At 38.2% G+C, this 24,123-nt stretch overlaps 1 protein-coding gene across 6 annotated transcripts in view; it reads right to left on the bottom strand.

Annotated features, from left to right (window-relative positions):
- Tex11 (testis expressed 11) overlaps nucleotides 1–24,123 on the bottom strand; it is a 290,243-nt gene that overhangs the window by 48,643 nt on the left and 217,477 nt on the right. For all 6 annotated transcript variants that reach the window (XR_007588266.1, XM_050119701.1, XM_050119702.1 and 3 more), the window contains 4 exons: nucleotides 21,206–21,246; nucleotides 19,935–20,021; nucleotides 18,178–18,248; nucleotides 16,771–16,887 (listed from right to left, as the gene is read on the bottom strand). Coding sequence is in view for 5 of the 6 variants with exons in the window: in XM_050119701.1 (XP_049975658.1) it covers nucleotides 16,771–16,887; nucleotides 18,178–18,248; nucleotides 19,935–20,021; nucleotides 21,206–21,246 (316 nt within the window). In the remaining variant the exon portion in view is untranslated. The remainder of the gene's footprint in view (nucleotides 1–16,770; nucleotides 16,888–18,177; nucleotides 18,249–19,934; nucleotides 20,022–21,205; nucleotides 21,247–24,123) is intronic.

Below are 24,123 nucleotides of genomic sequence, written 5' to 3'. Positions count from 1 at the left end.
TAGAGCTGAATATCTGATATAAACCAAGCACTACTATCCTTATCCCTCAGACCTAAAACAGTGGCTCTACTCCATTCTTAGTAAAAGGCATGTTATGAGCTCTGAAGTTTTCCCTAAGGAGAAGGACTTTAATTAGAACAGAGCCTAGAGAAATTCAACTCCAAGGTCACTGTAAAAACTCTTGAAGATTTTGTTAGTGAACACAAGAGGGGACTGAGGTTTACAGACAAACTGGGTAAATAGGCAATTATAAATGTCCTTTTCCATTCAAAGGGGCATTATTTTAAGTGGATTACAATGTAGAGAAACGTATGTCCAAGAACACTAGAGAGTGAAAGAGCGAAAGAAGACACAATCAACTAGCAAGTAGTATGTACATTAACAGAAGGTCATTTAGAAGCTTAAAAAGGAGATCAAGCTGCACAGTACCTGTACTAAAAACTACATGAAGGTAGAAAGGAGACTAGGTGAGGAGAGGGGAGTCATCAGGAGTTGGAAGGGAAAGAAAAGTGGGTGGTGGCTGGTGAATATGATCACATTATATATACATAAAATTATCAAAAAATAAAACTGTGGTTTGAATGTGAAATGTTCCCCAAAGGTTCACTTGTTTGAACACTTGGTCCCCAGCTGGTGATGGTATTTGGAAAAGTTGTGGAATATTCATCAGGAGGAGTCTCACTGGAAGAAATGGATCACTGGGAACAGACCTTAATGTTTTATAGCCCAGCCCCACTTCCTGTTTACTGTCTGCTTCCAGACTGTGGTTGTAATGTGACAAGCTTATTCTCTTGCTCCTGCCACTCTGCCTTCTTGCCTGCTGCAGTGAGAAGCAATGTTAAATGTTGGAGGCTATTGTTCATGTTTTCACTCCCCTAGACAAGTTTGTTTGGCCCAATTTCACTAGATATGCTTGATAAGTCAGGATATATTCTTGTCCCTGATTGGGTATGAGATGGGATTCATGATGGCTGTATACAGGCAGGGGGCATGCCAAGATATCTGCTTGCCCCTTATTAGACTTGGTGGGAAATTTGATGTCCTTTTAAAGCCTCTGCAGCCGGGCGGTGGTGGCGCACGCCTTTAATCCCAGCACTCGGGAGGCAGAGGCAGGTGGATCTCTGTGAGTTCGAGACCAGCCTGGTCTACAGAGCTAGTTCCAGGACAGGCTCCAAAGCCACAGAGAAACCCTGTCTCGAAAAACAAAAAAAAAAAAAAAAAAAAAAAAAAAAAGAAGTAAAGCCTCTGCAAAGTTTGACTAATGCCCATTTTCTGGGAATCCAGGAATGGACCTGACTAGAGGCGATCCTCCTCTGGCCAGTATTTAATGAAAGATACTTCAAATTTGGCTCACAGTTGTGGTGGTCTTATTCCTGCCGGGTGTGATTAACTCTGCCACATCTGTTTGCCATGGTAGACTGTGTCTCTCTGGAACTGTAAGCCTGAATAAAGTCCTTCTCCCTTAAGTAACATTCCTTAAGTCAGGGCATTTTATCACAGCAAAAGAAACATAACTAACAGAGAAATTGGTACTGGGAAGTGGGACTGCTATTGTGATCAACTTGACCGTGTGAATCGTAGGCCTTTGGGAGTATTTTACACCAGAAATGTGTAAGAGTTTGAAACTTTGAGCTAGAAAAGCCCTTGAATGCAGATCTTAAAGGACAATTCTAATAGGAGTTTGGAAGAACAGAAAGCATAGAATAATGTGAACTATGGAAGACTGGCTTAAGAGGTTTCGGAGGGTGATGGGGCTCTTTTTGGGCTAGAAGCCATTTAGTTTTTATTTACATAAATAATCAGGCTGCATTATGCCCTTGTCCCAAGAACTTAAGCGAAGTTGAATTTAAGTTATAGCCTAACTTGTTTGGTAGAGGATATGTCATAGTTGCTACTCACTGCTCTCATTTTAGGAAAGATAAAGTGGAATAAAAAGAAAATTTAAAATGTGAAGTTTGGTGAGGAAAGTTGTATGAAAACGTTTAAAGTTGTGAACAAAGAAAATGTAGATGATAAAGCATCTGTAATTGTTAAAGAGTTTAATTTCATTAAAAAGAAATCCCCCTTTCTGCACAGAGACAATAATGGAGGTGCCTTGAGGTTAAGACTCTGCCCATCAAAAGATCTAATGTGTGAAAATGAGAATGTATTTGAAAGGAGAAAAGATAAACTCACAATGCCAAGAGGGTTTCCTGTTCTGGAAAGCAACTGTCTAGAGAAGTGTTTCTCCAGGGTTAGCAAACAAAAGCTGATGCAATTGTGATTCAAGGGGACCAAGCTTCACCTTAAGATCAAAGGAAAATCTGGCACTGTCATTCATGTGGTAGCGGTTTTGCAGGCATGAAAGTTACAAAACTGAGAGGGTCATGAAGTTTTGCATCACAGTTCTAGAGAGCTGCTGCAACATGCTCCAGAGTCAGAGTCCCTTCAAAGAGGTCTTGAAAGGCCACTGCAGGAAGGAACCAGGACCATAAATGCCCACCGATGAATGTTGCATATATAGAGTAGAGCCGAACCAAGAGAAAGGTAGCAGAGCTGGAGGCTCAGGGCTAACTAAGCCCATTGGAACTGAGATGATTCCGTTCTGACTTACAGATGCCAGACATAGAGCTGCAGAATTCGATGTTGCTGTGCTGACTTTTGGTGTTGCTTGGTATTGGTACAATCTTTGCTTGCTACTCCATTTTAGAATTGAAATGTATCTTCTGTGCCGCTGTATGTTGGAATTACATAATTTCTTTTTTACAGAAGGTCACAGCAAAGATATTGCTTCCATTATCAGAAAATACTTTAGATTTTGGACTTTTGAACAATGTTGGGACTGTTAAAGATTACAGAAACTCCTGAAGTTGGATTGAATGCCATTAAAACATGGCCACGAACAAATGGAGACCAGGAGCATAATGTGGTTTGAATACTTAGGGCCAAATGTTTGAATACTTAGACCCTATTTGGTAGCACTGTTTGGGAAAGGTGTGGAACCTTTAACAGATTGGAGATTTGTTGAAGGAAGGTAGTCACTAGGTGTGGACCTTAATACATTATAGCCAGGCTCAATTTTCTATTCATTCGCTGTTTCCTAAGCGTGGATACAATGTGACCAGCAAGCCTTCTGATACTCCCAGCATGCCTTTCCTGCCTTCTACCATGTCTTCCTTGCCAGGATGAACCATACTGCTCTGGAACTGTAAGCCAAAGTAAACCATTCTCCCTTAAGTTGCTTTTGTCAGAAAAGCAACAGAAAACTAATATAAAAATAGAACTTAAAAAATAAATAACAGAGGACGATTAGGGAAAAGGTATGATATGAAAACACTGCCATGATATAAAACCACTGCTATCTCCTTTCAGGAAGATGGGTCAGGATGTTTTCACAAGCAATGATTACCCTGTGTGGAGTAAAAATTGAGCCACTGTACTATGGGGGCAAACAGAGCTCAATGGACTAGTCTAGTCAATTCACTAAACACTTACAAAAAGTGAACTAACAGGGGTTGGAGATAGAAATTAGTTAAGAACATGTGCTGCTCTTACGGAGGACCTAAATTTGATTTCCAGAATGCATAAAGCAGCTCACAATTGCCTGTATTCTAGTTCCCATTTCTGGCCTCCAAGAGCACCAGGCAAGTATGTAGTGCACATGCAGGCAGACATTCAAACACATAAAAAATAGAAATGACTTTGTAAAGGCCCAGATGTTAAACTAGACACATATTTCAAAGCAGCTATTTTAAATATACTTAGATAACTAAAGGAAACCACATTTAAAGAAGGAAGGTATGCTAAGAATACTCATCAAATATAGCTCAATAAAGTCATATAAATTATAAAAGTAATCAAATAGAAATTCTAGAATCAAAAATACAGTTGAACAATTCTTTAGAGATCTTGAAAGAACAATATTCAACTTCATTTGGAAAAACAAAAAAGCCAGGATAGCCAAACAATTCTGTAAAATAAAAGAATTTGGATTTAGTGATTCTGGAGGTATCACCATCTCTTATCTCAAGCTCTACTACAGAACTATAGCAATAAAAACCACATAGTATTGGCATAAAAATAAACAGGTTGATCAACTGAATCAAATCAAAGACCCAGGAATAAATCTACATACCTATGATTTTCAACAAAGAAGTCAATAATTTTCAATGCTGAAAATGCTGAAAGCATCTTCAACAAACGGTGCTGTCCTAACTAGATGTCAACATGTAGAAGAATGCTAATCAATCTATATCTATCACCCCGCACAAAACTCAAGGCCAAGTGAATCAAAGACCTCAACATATATCCATATATACTGAACCTGATAGAAGAGTCAATGGAAAACAATCTCAAACACATTGGTAAAGGAAACATTTTCTGAATAGAACACCAGTAGCACAGATTCTAATATTGACAACTAATAAATGGGATTGGATCTCATGAAACTGAAAAGATTCTATAAGGCAAAGCATACCATTAATAGAACAAAACAGCAGTCTACAGAATGGGAAAAGATCTCTACCAACCCCACATCTAACAGTATGCTGATTTCCAAAATATATAAAGAACTCAAGAAACTAGATATCAACAAACCAAATAATCCAATTAAAAATGGAGTACAGATCTAAACAGAGAATTCTTTTTTTTTTAATTTATTAAAGATTTCTGTCTCTTCCCCACCTCCGCCTCCCCTTTCCCTCCCCCCCCCCCCATCAAGTCCCCCCCCCCCCCCCGTCAGCCCAAAGAGCAATCAGGTTCTCTGCCCTGTGGGAAGTCCAAGGACCACCCTCCTCCATCCAGGTCTCGTAAGGTGAGCATCCAAACTGCCTAGGCTCCCACAAAGCCAATACGTGCAGTAGGATCAAAAATCCATTGCCATTGTTCTTGAGGTCTCAGTAGTCTTCACTGTCCGCTATGTTCAGTGAGACCTGTTTTAACCCAGGCTTTTTCAGACCCAGGCCAGCTGGCCTTGGTGAGTTCCCGATAGAACATCCCCATTGTCTCAGTAAACAGAGAATTCTTAACAGAAGAATCTCAAACGGCTGAGAAACACTTAAGGAGATAGTCAACATTCTTAGCCATCAGGGAAACGTAAATCAAAATGACTGAAATTCCATCTTCTGCCAGTCAGGATGGCTAAGATTAAAAGCACAAGTGACAAGTCATGTTTGAGAACATGTGGAACAAGAATACTCCTCCTACCTCAGGACCCAGCAATCCCACTCTTGGGAATATACCCAAGAGATGCCCAATCATACTACAAAAGCATTTGTTCAACTATGTTCATAGCAGCACTATTTGTAATAGCCAGGACCTGGAAACAACCTAGATGCCCCTCAATAGAAGAATGGATAAAGAAGGTGTGGCACATATACACTTTAGAGTTCTACTCAGCAGTAAAAAACAATGACATCTTGAATTTTGCATGCAAATGGATGGAAATAGAAAACACTATCCTAAGTGAGGTAATCCAGACCCAAAAAGATGAATATGGTATGTACTCACTCATAAGTGGATTCTAGCCATAAATAAAGGACATTGAGCCTATAATTCGTGATTCTAGAGAAGCTAAATAAGAAGGTAAACCCAAAGAATAACATATAGTTATCCTCCTGGATATTAGAAGTGGACAAGATTACAGGAGAGGGGTGGGGAGCGGGGGGGGGGGGGGGGGGGGGGCTAAGGGGAGATGGGGAGAGAGAAGGGAGAAGGGGAGGATGAGGGAGAGCTTGAGAGAATGGGATGGTTGGGATGGAGGAGGGGTGGATGAGGGAGCAGGGAAGTAGATATCTTAATTAAGGGAGCCATTTTAAGGTTGGCAAGAGACTTGATTCTGGAGGGGTTCCCAGGTGTCCAAGGAGATGTCCCCAGCATGTTCCTTGGGCAGCAGAGGAGAGGGTGCCTGAACTGGCCACACTGATGAATATCTTGCACATCACCACAGAACCTTCATCTGGCGATGGATGGAGATAGAGACAGAGACCCACATTGGAGCTCTGGACTGAGCTCCCAAGGTCCAAATGAAGAGCAGAAGGAGGGAGAACATGAGCAAGGAAGTCAGGACTGCGAGGGGTGCCTGGGACTGATCTAATGGGAGCTCACCAAGGCCAGTTGGATTGGAACTGATGAAGCATGTGATCAAACCGGACTCTCTGAATGTGGCTGATGGTGGAGGCTGACAGAGAAGTCAAGGACAATGGCGCTAGGTTTTGATTCTACTGCATGAACGGGCTTTGTGGAAGCCTAGTCTGTTTGGATGCTCCCCTTCCTGGACCTGGGTGGAGGGGGGAGGACCTTGGACTTCCCAGAGGGCAGGGAACCCTGACTGCTCCTTGGACTGGAGAGAGAGGGGGAGAGGAGTGGAGGAAAGTGGGAGGAGGAGAGGTGGAAATTTTCAATAAAAAATAAATAAATTAAAAATAAAATAAAATATATCAGAACCAATTTTAAAAAAAGAATACTTCTCCACTGCTGGTGGAAGTGCAAACTTGTACAGCCACTTTGGAAATCAGTGTGGTGGTTTCTCAGAAAACTGGGAATCAATCTATTAAAAGACCCAGCTACACCAATCTTAGGCATATAGCCAAAGGATGCTCAGTCATACCACAAAGGCATTTGCTCAACCACGTTCATAGCCACTTTACTTGCAATAGCCAGAACCTGAAAACAACCTAGATGTCCCTCAACCGAGGAATGGATAAAGAAAATGTGATACATTCACACCGTTATCACTCAGCTGTTAAAAACAATGACAACAGAAAATTTGAAGGCAAATGAATAGAACTAGGAAAAACTATCCTGAGTGAGGTAACCCACACTGAGAAAAACAAACATGGCCATTAGCTGTAAAATAAAGGATAACCATATTATAATCCACAGACCCAGAGAGGTTAGGTAACAATGAAGCTTCATGGGGGGGGGGGCATCTAGATCTCTCTGGGAAGGGGAAATAAAAGAAATTTTGTACGTGGACTGAGGGTGGGTGGGGATGGGAACATGAATGATCAGGTGAGGGTAGGAAGGGAGAGTACTGAAAGAGACTACTGGAAGGAAGAGGCATTTTAGGGTCAGGTAAAAACCTGGCACAAGGAGATCTCCCAGGAATCTACAAGAAAGACCCCATCTTAGCAACAGCAATAGCAGGTAAGTAGCCTGAACTGGCCATCTCCTGTGACCAGATTGGTGCCTAGCCCAATAGTCAGCAACTGATGGAAACAGATGCAGACCCACAGTCAAAAACTGGATGGAGTTCTGAGAATCCTACAGAAGGATTGTAGGATTAAGAGGGGTCAAGGACATCACAGGAAAACTCACAAGAATCAACTAACTTGAACTCATAGGGGCTCAGAGAGACTGAACGGACAACCAGGGGGGCCTACATGAGACTGACCTAGGCTCTCTGCTATATGTTACAGCTGTGTAGATTGGTTCTTCTGTGGGACTCCTGACAATGGGAGCAGGGGCTGTCTCTGACTCTTGCTGGCTTTTGGGACCCTATTATCCCGGGCTGCCTTGCCTAGGCTTAATACATAAAGAGGTGCTTAGACTTACTGCAACTTGATATGCCATGCTTTGCTGATGCTCATGGGAGACTTGCCCCTTCCTAACCAGAAGGAGGAATGGATTGGGGGTGGGAAGAGAGAAGGGATGTGGGGAAGGATTGGGAGGAAAAGAAGGTGGGGAAACTGCAGCAGGGATGCAAAATAAATAAATCAGTTTATTTATTTAAAAACTACAGTTGAAATTCAAATTTGTGAGAAAAGCAACATTCAGTGTGAGTTGACAGAAGCAGCAACCAGTAAACAAAAATGTTTTTAAAAGTGATTACTGAGCTGGAGGGACACCTTAGAAGTAGAATGTGTGCTTAGCATGTACAGGTCTTGGGTTCAGTCTCCAGTACCAAAACTAGCAAATAAAGCCGTTATATTATTCATTTAAGCTGTACACACACACACACACACACACACACACACACACACACACACACACACGTGCGCGCATGTATGTGTATACTGTTCTATTACTGGACTTCTTATACATAGAAATGTAATACACTTAACAATAATAGCACAGAAGAGGCAGGTGGGAGCAAAGCTGTTTTCAGAGAAGGAAATGAGGCCATATGGTAATTCAAGGCCACAGGAAGAGGTGAAAAAATTGAAATGGTAAACAAGAAAAATAAAAAAAACTATAATATAAACTTCCTTAATTTCTTCAAAAAGCATACAATTATATAAAGTAGTATTATAAGATACATCTGCTATGCTTGAAATATATAAAAAAGTAATATGTGTAATAGAATAAAAAAGGGAGAAAGAACCAGAATTAACATGAATAGCATTTCTGCATCATACTAAAATTGAATTTGTAATACAAAGTAGTCAGATAAATTAAAATCTACATTTTTTTATTCCTAGAGCAATCATTAACAACAATCCCCCCCCCCGTGTATTCAATGCAAAAGAAAGTAAACAATGAGAATAAAGACACATGAGTGGTTAAGAACACTCCATGTTCTTGCAGAAGACCCAGGTTGGGTTCCCAGCACTCACATCAGGTAGCTCACTACCCCCTGGAACTACAGTTCCAGGAGATCTGATGCCTTCTTTTGCGCTTTGTGCACATATACATAAATAAAAAATAAGGAAAATACATGTGAGACAAAATAAAATGGTAGAAGATTTGACTACAAAATAATATCAATTGTCAATGTGTTAAAACTATGAAATAAGAGACAGAAGTTGCCACACTAGTTTAAAATATAATTTATATTCTTCCTATAGGAGATAAGCACCATATCTAAAGACACAGGATGAAAATAAAAGGATGAGAGCTAGGCATGGTGGTGCACTTGGGAGGCAGAGGCAGGTGGATTTCTGTGAGTTTTAGGCCAGCCTGGTCTACAAAGTGAGTTCCAGGACAGCCAGAGATGTTACACAGAGAAAACCTCTCCCAAAAAACTGAAAATAAAAAGATGAAAAAAGACTATGAGTTAGATATTTTAACATCTCTATAAACAATAAAACTAGGAAAAACATCATCAAAGGTATATAATATTTAATACCCATAAAATATATACCTAAAAAATATAATCAAACATGCCATCAATCTAATGTCAATATATATGCTCAAAATGAAAACATTCACACAAATATTTGTATGTTTATTAAGACTTCATAATTTTTTAAAAATGTTTTATTTTATGTGTATGAATGTTTGTTTGCATGCATGAATGTATATGCTTAGATGCTTGATATCCATGTGGTCAAAAACAGGGAGTCAGATTCCCTGGATCTGGAGTTACAGACAGTTGTGAGCCATCATGTGGGTGTTGGAAATAAATCTGGGTCCTCTGCAAGAGTAGCAAGTGCTTTTAACAAAAAAAAAAAAAAAAAAAAAAAAAAAAAAAAAAAAAAAAAAAAAAAAACAAACAAAAAATAAAACAAAACAAAAAAAAACAAACACCATCTCCCCAGACTTGAGATATTATTAACAATATTTGAAAATTGGAAACAACCCGAGTGTCCATCAATGAACGAGTGAATAATGAAAATGTGCTTTATCCAGACAACACAATGTTATTCAGCTATAAGGTGTGAAATACTAATCCCTACTAAGAAACAGAGAATCTGAACCTTTTATTTATTTATTTATTTATTTATTTATTTATTTATTTATTTTTGTTTTTACAAAAGGATCCAATCAGAAGACTACAAGTCTTCAGTTTCTCTCCTGCCTGCCAATTCCCAAATAGCCACTCAGAGGCTTAATATTACTTATAAATGCTTGGATAGCTCAGGCTTGTTACTAGCTAACTCTTACTCATATTTCTTACCTATGCTTTGGCACTTGGCTCATGACTTGTTACCTCATTTTCTATATGTCCTGCTTCCTCGGCAGCTGGCTGGCATCTCCCAGACTCTGCCCTTCCTCCTCCCAGAGTTCTCTGTGTCTGGCTGTCCTGTCTTTACTCCTTTCCTGGCTACCAATATGTCAGTTTCTTTTTTCTTTTAAAAACGTGTTGCCCAGGCTGGCCTCAAACTCGTGATCCTCCTGCCTCTGCCTCCTTCAGCAAATCCTACTGGCATGTGCCTTCACAACTGGCAGTATGTCAGTTTTTTATTAACCAATGAGAGTAATACATATTCACAGTGTACAGAAGGATTATTTCACATAGAAGTGATAGGATTAAAGGGTAGGTTATTGAATCTACTTTAATTTAAAAAATATTAATTTTAAATATTTTACATTGGTATATATTTTGTTTTATTAATACAAATTTAAAGTTAATTTTGTTACACTGTATATGTATTTCTATTCTTGTTTGAGATATTATGTTTATGCAGCTCATTTAAAAATGTAATATATACTTAATAAATATAGATTAATAGTTATTTTAATAGTCAAATTTATAGTCATGTTAGATATGCTTTCAATGTCATTCTAATTAATCTTTACCAAAAAATCAAGAGTCAGATATCGGGGTAAGAACCTGGAAGATCAGAGGAGCAGGAAGTAGCTACAAGTTGCCTCCTACCTCTACTGCTCTTCCATCCAAAAGAACCAAGATGCTCTCTCTGTCCCACCTTACTACTTCTTGTCTCCTCTCTGTCTACAGTCCTCCAAACCTCTATGGTTAATTTAGGTCAGTTAGTGGATAGCTCTGTCCTCTGACTCCAAGCAATTTTTTTTAATTTTTATTTAAAATATTTTATTTTCATTTTACATACCACAGTTCCCCTTCCCTTCCGTCTTCCCACTCCCATGGGGAGTAAATAAAATCTGGCACATTAAGTTGAGGCAGGACCAAACCCCTCCCCCACCATGGAGACTGAGCAACATATCCCTCTATAGGGAATGGGCTCTAAAAAGCCACTTCATGTAACTAGGGGTAAATCCTGGTCCCACTGCCAGTGGGCCCACAGACTGACCAAGCCACACACTGTTACTCACATTTAGAGGGCCTAGTTCAGTCCTATGGAGGCTCCCCAGCTATCAGTCTAGAGTCAGTGAGTTCCTACTAGCTTGGATCAGCTATTTCTGTGGATTTCCCCATCATGATCTTGACCCTTTTGCTCATATTATCCCTTCTTCCTCTCTACGGCTGGACTCCAGGAGACCGCCCCAGTGCTTGGCTGTGGATCTCTGCCTATGGTTCCATCAATTACTGGATGATGTTCTATGATGACAGTTAGGGTGGTCATCAATCTGATTATAGAGGAAGGCCAGTTCAGACATCTTCTCCACTATTGCTTGTAGTTTTAGCTGGGGCCATCCTTGTGGATTCCTGGGAGTTTCCCTAAGTACCAGGTTTTTCCCTATCTCCGTAATGGCTCCATCTATCAAGATATCTCTTTCCTTGCCAAGCAAGCTTTATTTGTCAGAACACAATCAAAATACCACATATTTCCCCATTTTTCTAAATAAAAAGCAAAGATTTTAATTAAGATAGTAAAACTATATACAATAAATAGAATAACTATGTACAAAATATACAGATAAGAATTATATTAACAATGTCCAGTCCATTTACCGTTGACAAATTCAGAGAAAATATTGCATTGTCTATCCTATCTTGGTGAGTTTAAAGTTTGTTTCTTTTGGGGGGTAGAGTGAGGGATATGTCAGCCAGCTGCTGAGGAAGCAGGATGTAAAGAAAATGAAGTAGCAAGCCATGAGCTACATGGCGAAGCATAGATAAGAAATATGAGTTAATTTAAGTCTAAGTGTTAGCTAATAACAAGCCTGAGCTATCAACCTGTCATCTTTTCATTAACCAAAGAGAATAATACATACATATTCACAGTGCATAGGATTATTCCACAGCACAAGTCATATTATTAGATTTACATAAAAAGCTCGCAATAGGCAAACAATATGGACAGAAAGTAGATTACTGATTGCTTAGAGCTGGTGACAATGATGAGGAGTACCAGCTAATGGGTAAACAAATTCTTTTTAGAATGATAAAAAGATTCTAAAGTTAGATTTTGTTGATAGTTGTACAGCTCAAAATATACTAAAAAGTATTAAAATGTACACATAAATGGATGGTTTGGGATGGAGATAAAGCTTGGTGGCAGCATATGTGCCTAGAATGCAGAGGCCCTGAGATTAATTCTCAACAATGTCCAAAATCAAAACAAATGGGTGAATTACATACAGGATATATGAATTATACCTCACGAAGTCTATTAAAATTTAGATGGAAAGATCTCCCAAGTTCATAACACAGTAAAAATGGCCATCCTACCAAAAGCAATCTAAAGATTCAATGTGATTCCCATCAAAATCCCAACACAATACTCTAAAGTCCTTGAAAGGACAATTTTCAGCTACATATAGAAACACAAAAAATTTCAGAATACCTAAAACAATCATGTATGATTAAAGAACTGCTTGAGGTATTAATCCCTATCCTCAAATTTTACTACAGAGTTATAGTAACAAAAACAACATGATATTGACACAAAACAGAAATCAAATGAAAGATCCAGACATATCCATACACCTATAGACACCTGTTTATGTAAAGAAGCCAGAAATATTATTACTTTGGAAAAAAGACAGCGTTGAAGATGCTGATCAAACTGGATGGTTGCATATAGAAGGATCCAAATAAATCTATACTTACCACCCCACACAAAACTCAACCCAAAATGGATCAAAGACTTCAATATAAAACCAGATACATTAAGCCTTATAGAAAAGAAAGTTTGGAATAGCCTTCAATGCATTGGCACAGGAGACAACTTTCTGAACAGAACACTGAAAGCACAGGAACTAAGATAAACAATTAATTAACGGACCTCACAAAACTTAAAAGCTTCTGTAAGATAAAGAACACTCATATAGACAAAGCAGTAATGTACAGAATGGGAAAAGATGTTTACCAACGCCATATCTGATAGAGGGAAAATATCAAAATATATAAAAAAAAACTCAGAAACTAGGTATTAAGAAAATTATTCACTTAAAAAAATGGGATATACATCTACAAGGAGAATTCTCAAAAGAGAAAACTCAAATGGCTGAAAAGTACTTAAAGAAATGTTCAACATTCTGAGTCATCAGGAAAATGCAAATAAAAACTACTTTGAGATTTCATCTTATACCTCTCATAATGGCTAAGATCAAAAACACAGTGACAGTTCATGCAGGAAAGGATGTGGAGTAAGGGGAACATTCCTTCATTGCTGTTGGTACCATAAACTTGTTGGCAAAATTTCCCACGTGTCAACTTAATCTGTCTGTATTCATTGGGATAGATAGTTTAACGTACCCAGACTGAACTAAAAAGGAGTAACTTTTAAAAAGTTCCAAGTATCATGAGGAGAACATGTTATATTAGTTTCTTTTGTCAGTTCTGTTATAAAGAAGCAACTTACGGAGCAAAGAGTTTATTCTGGTTTACAGTTTATGAGGAAACAGTCCATCATGTTGAAGAAGGCATGGCAGCAAGGGCAGGAGGCAGCTGGTTACACTGCACATCAGAGGGAAAGCAGATAGTGCTGGATGCTGGTTCTCAGCTACTTTTCTCTTTTTAATGCAAGTCTGGGACCCCAGTTTATGGTATGGTATTACTCACATTTAGGGCTGGTTCTCCCACCTTAGTTAACTAATCTAGGCAGTCCCTCACAGATCTGCCCAGAGAGGCCTGTCTCTTTGGTAATTCTAGGTCCTGTTAAGTTGGCAACATTAACCATCACATGGTACTGTTATTTTCAGTAAAGCAAAAGTGCTTATAGAGAATAAAATTACACCTACCTTTATTTTTTTAAAAAGTTAAATTCTTGCCTAGTTTTTCACTGGGGAAGTCAGATTATTTTCTTCTCTATTCTTTTTTAATGGAAAAGATTTCTTACAGGGGCTCATTTACCCTCATGAACAAGGACATCTCTGTATGTCTAGTATCTAGTAAGAAATTGATGTGCAAATTTTTTCTTTTAATTCCATGTGTATAAATGTTTTGTTTGTGTAACTTGTGCATGCCTGATGCCCATAGAAGATAGAAGAGGAACTTTGATCCCCTTGGAACTGGTGTTACAGATGGTTGTGAGCAACCATGAAGGCGTTGGGAATCAAACCTGGATCCACTGGGAAAGCAGCCAGTGCCCTTAACCACTGAGAGATCTCTCCAGCCTCTCAAATGCTTTTTGAGCTGAACTCAAAAAAGGAACACAAAGAAATGTAACAGGCCTCAGACCTTACTATGTCCCCCAGATCTTAGCACAACTGACTCCATGATTAAAGAACCATTCAGGCTATAAAACTCAGCACATAGACAGTACTACCTGTCAAAACTAAAAGAAAGATCTAATCCATCAAAGTCCACAGTTAATAGGAAAGCCTGTAAATGTACTAGCCTTGTTTTTTGGCTTCTATAGTTATGCTTTTGGTTAACTATTCTTGGTAAATGAAATATGTCAACTCAGAGCATGGTTTTTGTACTTAAAAGCTCACCCCGAAAACGGCTCGGGGCTCCACTGCAATCCTAGACACCCAGTGTAGTCTCCAGCCAGTAAAGGCTTTCTATTGGCTTAAATACCATGGTGAATACCTCACAAGAAACAGACATATGATGAGAGTTTATTCTAAATTTAAAGAATAATATGAAAGAAGTGATTAACAGAAGATAGAGGGTAAAGAGCAAAATGGGCTTTAAGCCTGTTGGAGAAATGAGAACCTAACAAGTATGGGAAATTAAGGTGTTTTCTTTTTATAGGCAAGAGAAATCAAGCAGAGAGAGAACTCAGGTGTGTTTGACTTCTTGACATTGTAACATGACATTGTCATTTACAAAGCTGTGCTGGAGAACCATGTGGTTGAGTGAAAAAAAAATTAAAAACCCTCATGTTTCAAGTACGTTTACAATTTTTCACTGGGCTGCATTCATAGCTATCCCGGGCTGCATGTAACCAATGAATTGTGGGTTGGAAATGCCCCATTAATTCTTAAAAATCAAACAGAAAGTGATAATTATATGACTGGACAACTTTCTTTGAAGAAGGAAGAAGGTGTGTGGGAGATGGTAATTCTGGTAGCTCCTAAAAAGGTAGGTTTAAGAGTGGAGGTAGCATAGAAGAGAAAGTGGGAAGTACACTTGAACACATTGGCACAGAAGACCACTTCCTAAATACAACCCCAGTAGCACAGACACTGAGAGAAACAATAAATGGGATCGCCCAAGACTGAAAAGTTTCAGTAAAGCAAAGGACGTGGTCAACAGGACAAAACGGCAGCCTACAGAATGGGAAAAGATCTTCACCAACCCCACATCAGACAGAGTTCTGATCTCTAAAATACATAAAGAATTCAAGAAATTGGTCATCAAAAGAACAAATAATCCAATAAAAAATGGAGTATAGACTTAAACAGAGAACTCTCAACAGAGGAATCTAAAATGGCTGAGAGACACTTAAGGAAATGCTCAACATCCTTAGCCAGCAGAGAAATGCAAATCAAAACAACTCTCAGATTCCATCTTACACCTGTAAGAATGGCCAAGATCAAAAACACTGATGACAACTTATGCTGGAGAGGTTGTGGGGGTAAAGGGGACACTTCTGTATTGCTGGTGGGAATGCAAACTGGTACAGCCCCTTTGGATATCAGTATGGTAATTTCTCAGAAAATTAGGAAACAACCTTCCTCAAGACCCAGTAATACCCCTTTTGGGTATATATCCAAAGGATGCTCAATTGTGCCACAAGGACATGTGCTCAACTATGTTCATAGCAGCTTTGTTTGTCATAGCCAGAACCTGGAAACAACCTATATGCCCCTCGATGAGGAAAATGTGGTACATTTACACAATGGAGTACTACACAGCAGAAAAAAATAATGGCATCTTGAAATGTGCAGGCAAACAGATGGAGCTAGAAAACATCATATTGAGTGAGGTAACCCAGACCCAGAAAGACAATTATCACATGTACTCGCTCTTAAGTGGCTTTTAGACATAAAACAAAGAAAACCAGCCTACAATTCACAATCCCAGAGAACCTAGACAACAATGAGGACACTAAGAGAGACATACATGGATCTAATCTACATGGGAAGTAGAAAAAGACAAGATCTCCTGAGTAAATTGGGAGCATGGGGACCTTGGGAGAGGGTTGAAGGGAAGTGGAGCGGAAGGGAGAAGAGCAGGGAAAGTATATAGTTCAATAAAAGCAATAAAAAAAAGAGTGGAGGTAGGTGTTATGGCTAACATCTGTAATCTCAAAGAGGATGAGGCAGGAGGACTATCATGAGTTTGAGGCCATATGGTGTATAATTTGAAACCTTGTATCATAAAACCTATTAAGAAAGGAATTGAGCATGGAATTCAGGCAAAGGTAATCTTATGTCTTGTTAGACATAAGATAATGATGACATATTTAAGCAAATGTAATTGAGTGAAAAAAACAAGCTACGGAAGTCGGTTCATTTGGCTATAAGACTCTAGAAATAGATGAGTTCTTTCATAGCAAATGTGTGAAAGGAAACAAAAGTAAAGGAAACACTTTGATTGGTCATATATATAACCACAGAGAGACAATGAAGATAAGTATAAGAACAGATTAGGAATTAGTCCATGGGAAGGGGCAGCTAAAAAGAAGAGGCTAAGTCAAATGTAACCTGTCCTTAGGAAGGAATTGACCATTATAAACCTCTGAAATCAAAATACTTATAAAATGGAGGAAAAGATTTCCTAAAGGGGAATAAAAATAAATGTGTCAGGGAAAATAAAGAGAGCAAACAGCACACTTAACCCTCAGCTGTTCTCTGAAGATTGAACACTACCTGCTCATAAGTTGTTGGAGCTTTTCTTCCTTGCTCTAGATCAGCTGCAGCTGCTACGAGTAAACATGTTTTCTGTGCAATCAGTAGTCCTTGATCATAAGGACAAAAAAGGGACAGCTGATAAGAAAAAAACACAACATCAATGAATGCGGAGAATTCTGTCAGCTGAACACAATCAGAATCAAAATCAGCAACATCTTGTCTGAATGAGAAAATTCTGCAGGAAAACCACATGTTGCCATAAAAATGATACAGACTATCACACTGATTTACAGTTTTAATTTTATATTACTTTTCATTGTCTTTAGTACCTTCCTGGAGATAAAAAGCTTCTCTTCTTTAGTTGTTTTCTCAATGACAGCTGTCATTAGGCCCTGAATGCCTATCTAGCAATTTACTTCTTGGGTGATGCTGCCATTTATAGATGATTTTCCCCCTGGGAAGTAGTTTTTCCTTTGTACTGAACAGAGCCCAAATCAGTACTTAAATTGTTATCTTTGAAGAGGACAATGTCAAATCCTGACAGGCATTAAACTTAACCTCATCATTAAACCTTGTCCTCTAGTTTTCGGAAATTCTGAGCTTTTTACTATAATAAAACTCTAAGCCACTTTGATTTCTACAAGTCAATCTTGTACAAGCATCACCACAAATGTCAAAGCTGAAATGGACTTATGCCATCTAATTAAAACTGCATTTATACAGAAACGTGCAGAACTTGCAGACTTTTTTTTCTTTTTCTTTCTTTTTTTTTTTTACTGGTACTTGGGATTGGGTTGAGCCCAGGACCTTGTACATGCTAGATAAGTATTCCACCACTGAGAAGCATCCCCAGTCCTCCAAAGACTTGCTTAATCTTCCCAAACATTTAGGGATAACAATCATGACCTTCACTGAATAAATAACATTTAAGTTGTCCAATCTCTTAGGTCTCGGGTTACTTAAGGTGAGGGAACTGTGCTCTTTAGTTCATTCCAGCTCGAAAATTCAGAACATTGACTTGGTCTCAAATTGTCTGATGAGTTATATTCTGTAACCCCTCTGCTTTCATTCCCCCACCAGTATTTGAACCTCTTTCTAACTTTTTAATGTCTGATTTGGAGGTAAATGACTATTTTTGGGTGCTTAAGAGAGAATAATAAATTCACAAATTCTTACATATAGAACCTGCTCCAGAAAAAAAAAAAGGACACTCAAACTTCTCATCTCCCCTTTCAACCCGTGCTGTTCACAGGTGCTTATACTACACTTCTACAGGTGTTTTATGTGACCTTTCCAAACGTGTTGGTAGCTGGTAACATTGGAGCATGCCCATTCTAAAGAGACTTCTGTTTAAACATAGGACCATGGAACTCTGTCCTGACAAAGGGAATGGAATAGTTCTGTAATGTTTGTGATGAAATTTACCTTATAAGAAACCATGAAAAAGTTTTTCATTGTCTCTCGATCCTTCGCAGACTGCAGAGCTAAGTTCCAAGCTGAAAGTTAAGATGAATATTATAATTGTGAAAAATTGACTGCTTAGTCTATATCACCATAATCTCTACTGTCAACATTTTCAATACTAATTTACTAGAAAAGGGGTTCTTGGGATTAATTATATTTTACTTAATTTTTTAAGTTTAAAATTAATTAAAATGAAATTAAATAGGTAAATAAACTATTTTGTTTTTGGAAAAAAAATTGACTTTATGTTTGTGGAGAAACTTTTTGCCAAGAAATTTAGAGGTTTCTATCACTTCTAATCATCCATTCTAAATCAATGACAAATGAGGTACTGTTTAATTTTTTAAGTTTGAGAAAAGAATACAAAAAGAATTCTCAGTAGTAAATCTATCTATCTAACCACATACCTCTCTGTAACAGTAACAAAGAAACAGGTCATGAATTTGAAAGGGAGTGAGATGTTTGTGGAGTGGAAAATGGGAGAGGTTGGAGGGAGAAAGGGGAGAGGGGAAATGATGTAATTATATATTAATTAAAAATACATGCAAAGAAGAGAGTCTCTAAGTGGTAACCGAAAGTCACCAAGTCACCAAAAAAGAAGTTCAAGCTTAGGAAAGATCAGAATCTACTAAAATCAATGGCTAGAGTATTTATGAAGCATTTTCTGTTTTCCAAAGTTTAGTAGAAGCCCCAAGTAGGTAAAACAAGGTGAGTGATAAAAATACCGTTATCTTTTCAAACTTTTAAAAGGTCAAAGTCATTAAATATTTATATATTTTAAATTTCCAAATTTCTTAGAATTCACACTATTTGCCCTTTTGCCCAGATGAAATCCTCAAGGAATCCCATAAAACAGGACAGGGTTCATGTAGAACCAGTTCACTCTGTGATACTGTTAAGTCCTTAACTGCCTCAGTAATTTTTATATCATTTTCATTAATTAAAGTCCAGAAAAAGAAAATGGCACAATTATGAATTGTGTCATTTAATGAACTGTAATAAAATAAACACATATCCACACCAAGAAAGGTTTTGGTCATTCCCAGAAAACTGCAAGCTCCCTTCAAGTCCAGGATCCCTTTTTATGGTAAACACTACCTTAATTATTTTCTCCAGATTATATTTTTAAAAATTATTTTCATATTACTTCCATGATAAAGTCATAGAAACGTCTACACACATGAATATAATGCACACTGACCCCATTTTCCCTCAATGTTTTTCTTCCTTACCTCCTAAACAGATCACCATTTGATTTTTAACACTGAATCAGTTTTGCCTTTTTTAACTGTGCATAAACTGAATCATGCATTATGTACTCTTTAACGTCTGGCTCTTTTTATTCAACAATATGTTTCTGAGATGTATCCATATTGTTGCATGTAGTTTATTTTTGGTGGATCACATCAAAGAATAAGTTCAGCTTTCTAGAGCAGGTTTAGGAAAATAATTTGGAAAATAAAAGTTATAGTTCATCATTTTGTTTTTGATCACTCTCCACAGAAAAGAAAATCAGTATGGAATACTTTGTTATGTGTGAGATAAATATACTCTTTCATATAAAATCCTTAATAAATGATCCTACATAAGAGATGATGCATTTCTATTTTACACACAATGAAACCAGGATTCAGCAAGTTATATACGTATACCAAAGGTTCAGAAGAAAGAGCCCGTGCTATAATAGAATGGTATAATGCCCACAGATTTTCTTTTACCTATTTTTCTGAACCAATTGGCATCATTAACTCTAGAATCCAAAGTCGAAGGATCTTCATCAAACCACTGATAAAATTTCAGGAGTGCTGTATCAAATAGGAAAATGGGATATTTATCTTACATGCTAGCAAAGTTCTTAATCATCCTTTAAGATAGTATGAACCTAGAAGGTTCATTTCTGTATATATATATATGATTGCATATCAAAAATAATCCAAGCGAGAAAAAGCATTACTATGTTTCATGAAAGCATTAACTCAAACTTTGAGGGAACAAACATATCTTTAGAGAGGATTATAAATTTAATTATTACAATTATTCACTACTTGAGGCACATAGAATAAAGAGCAGGAATAATAAGTAAAATGCTAAAATGATGCTTAGTATACATGAATCTCTGGGTTCAATCTCTGGCACCAAACAAAACACCCTCAAATAATTCATAGTATCGGTGGGCTGGCATAATATTTCCTTAGCGTCCACAATAAGTATAATATAGAACCAGAACATGCTATCACCACAAGAAAGCATTTATTACTCACCCCATGCTCTTCTCAGAAAAAGAATACCAACCAGTAAAGTTTTCTTTGAAAAGCTTTGGCTTTGAGTCATTTTGCTATGTTTATAATCCTGTATTTGAATATAAAATTCAACTATTGTTGTAAGTAGATTAAAGTTTCTAAGATACAGACTTTTGGGTGTACTCAGAAATGACATATCCTTTGAGTAGAAGGGATACCACCAAATAAAGCATGGTGCTGGTACAAAGAATGTGGTGTTGCTAGATCCTAGTTTATAGAAGTGGCCAGGAAAGATTATGCGTAGGTAGAGGAGAGGAGACGACACTGACTTGTGTAAATAGACAACATAAGAGAACGAACAATTCAAGTTAGATTAAGAAGGCACAAAACAACCAGCAGTGCTCAGAGAATTTCATTTGTCATGTTCAGTTTTACATGTTCAATTATAGGACAGGAAATTAAAAGGGAAGGAAGGATGAGGGGGAGGGAAAGAGAGCAGGAGGGAGGGAGGGAAGTATCTTTAAAACAAATTAGGATAAAAATGTACTAAAATCACATTTAGAAGTAGATGTTAGTAATGGCAAACATTTCCCTTTTTGTGGATAAAAAACTAAAATAGTTCCCTGTGGTAAACATTAATAATGAACATGAAGTTTAAAATATTAGAGTCAGTATGTTCAATATATTGGGAGAATTCAAGAGAGGATAGAGGCAAGATGAAGGATTGAAAATAGTAAGGACATAATTACCTGTGTTCAAGTAAGTCAAAAGTTTGTCCATTTCTTTCTTTCTAAAAATTGAAGAAAAGGGAGTTTTTTTTTTATTGAGAATAGGAAAAAAAAAGTTTCCGCCTCCTCCCAGCCTCCCATTTCCCTCCCCCTCCTCCCACTCTTGTCCCCCTCCTCCTCTCTTCTCCCCCTCCCCCCACTCCTCTCCACCTCCCTCTCCAATCCAAAGAGCAGTCATGGTTCCCTGCCCTGTGGAAAGTTGATGTTCACCTTCCTAGAAAAGGGAGTTTTTATGTACTAAACCTTTACTGTAGAAAATAATTGAAAGAAACACTGTGTCTGAGAATTGGGCTAAAAATGACAAAATGTACAGTTTCTAGTTCAATGATAATCTAGGACTCCAGCACATACCCTCCGCTGTCTGACACGGTCACTCAGACCAGTGTACTTACACTTTTCTCTCTATTTCTACTATTATCAGCGAATGATTTCAATAACTGACAAGCTTTCATATTTGGGAGCAGGTAGTGACCTCTGGGATTTATAAGCTCTGCTTCCTTTCTAAAGGTTTATGTATTTTATGTATATGTGTGTTCGCCTGCATGCGTGTATGTGTACCACATGTATGCAGTGCCTACAGAGGCCAGAAGAGCACATCAGATCCTCTGAAACTAGTTACTGGTGGTTGTGAGCTGGGAACTGAACCTGGGTCCTCTGCAGGAACAAGTGCTCTTAATTGCTGAACCTCCTCTCCAGGCTGTCTGTTTTTTCTGTGTGTGTGTGTGTGTTTTGTTTTGTTTGTTTCAGGACAGGGATTTGAATCTCTGTCTTAAGTAAAATTGTATAGAGGCCTAATGTCTAAGAAAAAGTAACGTTTAGGGGTAGAATACTTGTCTCAAATGAGATGCTTTAGATTCTGTCTCCAGTACTGAAAAGAAGTGGAGGTGCTCCGAGGGAAGTAAGAGTAGATGGTGGACTGGAACCTCATCTTTATGGAAATATCACATAATTTCCATCATTCTGAGGAAAGCCATCTAAAAAACCTGTTTATGTAATACAAACTCCTCATTCTACAGTTGAGGAAACACACCTTATAGCAGGGAATGGTTTACAGGAGGTGACACAGTTAGTGACAAAGTCAAGGCTTTTTTTACCCTGATCTTTTCATCTTCTGTCAAATTGGTTTAAGGGGTTAAGAAATTTTAGCAAAGGATTACGGCTTCCCATTCTATTTTTAGTAGACTGGAAGTGGATATTCTGACCTAACAAGTAAAAAGCAGAACAGACTGAAAAATCAACAACTCTTCTTGACTCCGTAACAGTAGTGAGGAACAAGGGCAAGTTAGCTGAGGTGGACCAGTGAATACAGTGAGACAGAGTAGAGTCTTGGGCCTGGAAATGATGGGGGGAACTAAAGCCTTAGTGAGAAAAGCTGGATTATGGTTGGCAAATCACTGGATGCTTATCCTGGACAAGTCTTAGAGCTAAAAACTACAAGGTGATCCAGTCATAAAGGAGGCCTCAACACTTTTACAAAATTCAGCTCCATAGCTTGGCCAGGTACTCACAGTAGGCACTGGAGAAAAATCCTGTCATGTTTCTGGCAACCATGGGGAAAGCGAATCATTTTGAAATGTTCCAGAGTACCATGTTCTTTAAAAAATATTTGTTTTTATTTTGTGTATATGAGTACTTTGCTTGCATATATGCACATGCAAAATGTATTTTGCTTGGAGTCCATGGTGGTCAGATGAGAGTGTCAGATCCCCCTGAAACTGAAGTTGTGGATGGTAATCCACCATGTGGGAGTTAAACCAAATTCAGGTCCTCTACAAGTACACCATAGCTCTTAATGGATGAGCCATTGCCCCAGCCCCTATGCTCTTTTAAAAATTATTTCTTGTTACTGTGTGTGGATATAAATGCCACAGTGCATGTCTGAAGGGCAGAGGACAACCTTGTGGAGTCAGTTCTATACTTCCATCTTTATCCAGAGAGCAAACTTGGTTGCTTAGCAAGAGCCTTTACCAGCTGAGCCACCTTCTTGTTGTTGTTGTTGTTTTTTTTTTTTTTTCCAAAATAATACCTGTCCTCTAAGCAAGCTACTTTACCAGAGTTTAACCTTTGGGTGTATTTCCAGAACTTGATTCAATGGAACTAGCTAAAACCAGTTTACTTAAGCCACCGTGTCCATATAAATGGGGTGGGGGGAATAGAGGAAATAGTAGAACTATTCCTCTCCCCAATAACTCACCACCACACAACTAAATAGCATATTTGCAGCAGTTCTTTTAACTTGACACATCATGTCTGTCTCTTGAGGAAATAGAAAATTATACTAAAAGGCAAAAAGTAATTTGAAGACACAGAGGCAGCATTAGACAGACATGGGAGAGATGATAAAATGATCAGATTAGGTCTCTCTCTCTCTCTCTCTCTCTCTCTCTCTCTCTCTCTCTCTCTCTGTGTGTGTGTGTGTGTGTGTGTGTGTGTGTGTGTGTGTGTGTGTGTGTTAAAACCAGGTCTATTTATCATCCAGCTGACATGTGTGGCAGGAGTGGCAGATCACACCACCCCAGTCAGGAGCACATGCATGTAGAAGCCAAGCAGGAAATCAAATAGGAGGAGGGAAGAAACTGGGATTCCACAATCCCCTCTGAGGATCCACTCCCAGTGATCAAAGGACTTCCGACTAGGCCCTGCTTCCATACCACAAAATCTCTCAATACTGCTTCCTGTGAGCCAAGACTTCAATCACAAAGGACGGGACCTCAACCTATGCCCAAACCACACCAAAAACCTCACAAAAAAATAGTAGAGCCAAACATTTAAAATATTAAGAGAGAAAAAAATGACCAAGTTTGAATTCTGTACTCTGTAAAAACTTTTAAAGGAGAAGAAAAGACTTCTTTAGAAAAACAAAAAATAAATAAGAACAT

The sequence above is a fragment of the Alexandromys fortis genome, unplaced genomic scaffold (genome assembly GCF_014885135.2).
Source record: "Alexandromys fortis isolate MF-2015 unplaced genomic scaffold, M_Fortis_MF-2015_v1.1 scaffold_155, whole genome shotgun sequence".
In the NCBI taxonomy this organism is placed as follows: Eukaryota; Metazoa; Chordata; class Mammalia; order Rodentia; family Cricetidae; genus Alexandromys; species Alexandromys fortis.
Note: the sequence above shows the minus strand (reverse complement) of the source record. Positions and strands in the feature narration are given on the sequence as shown.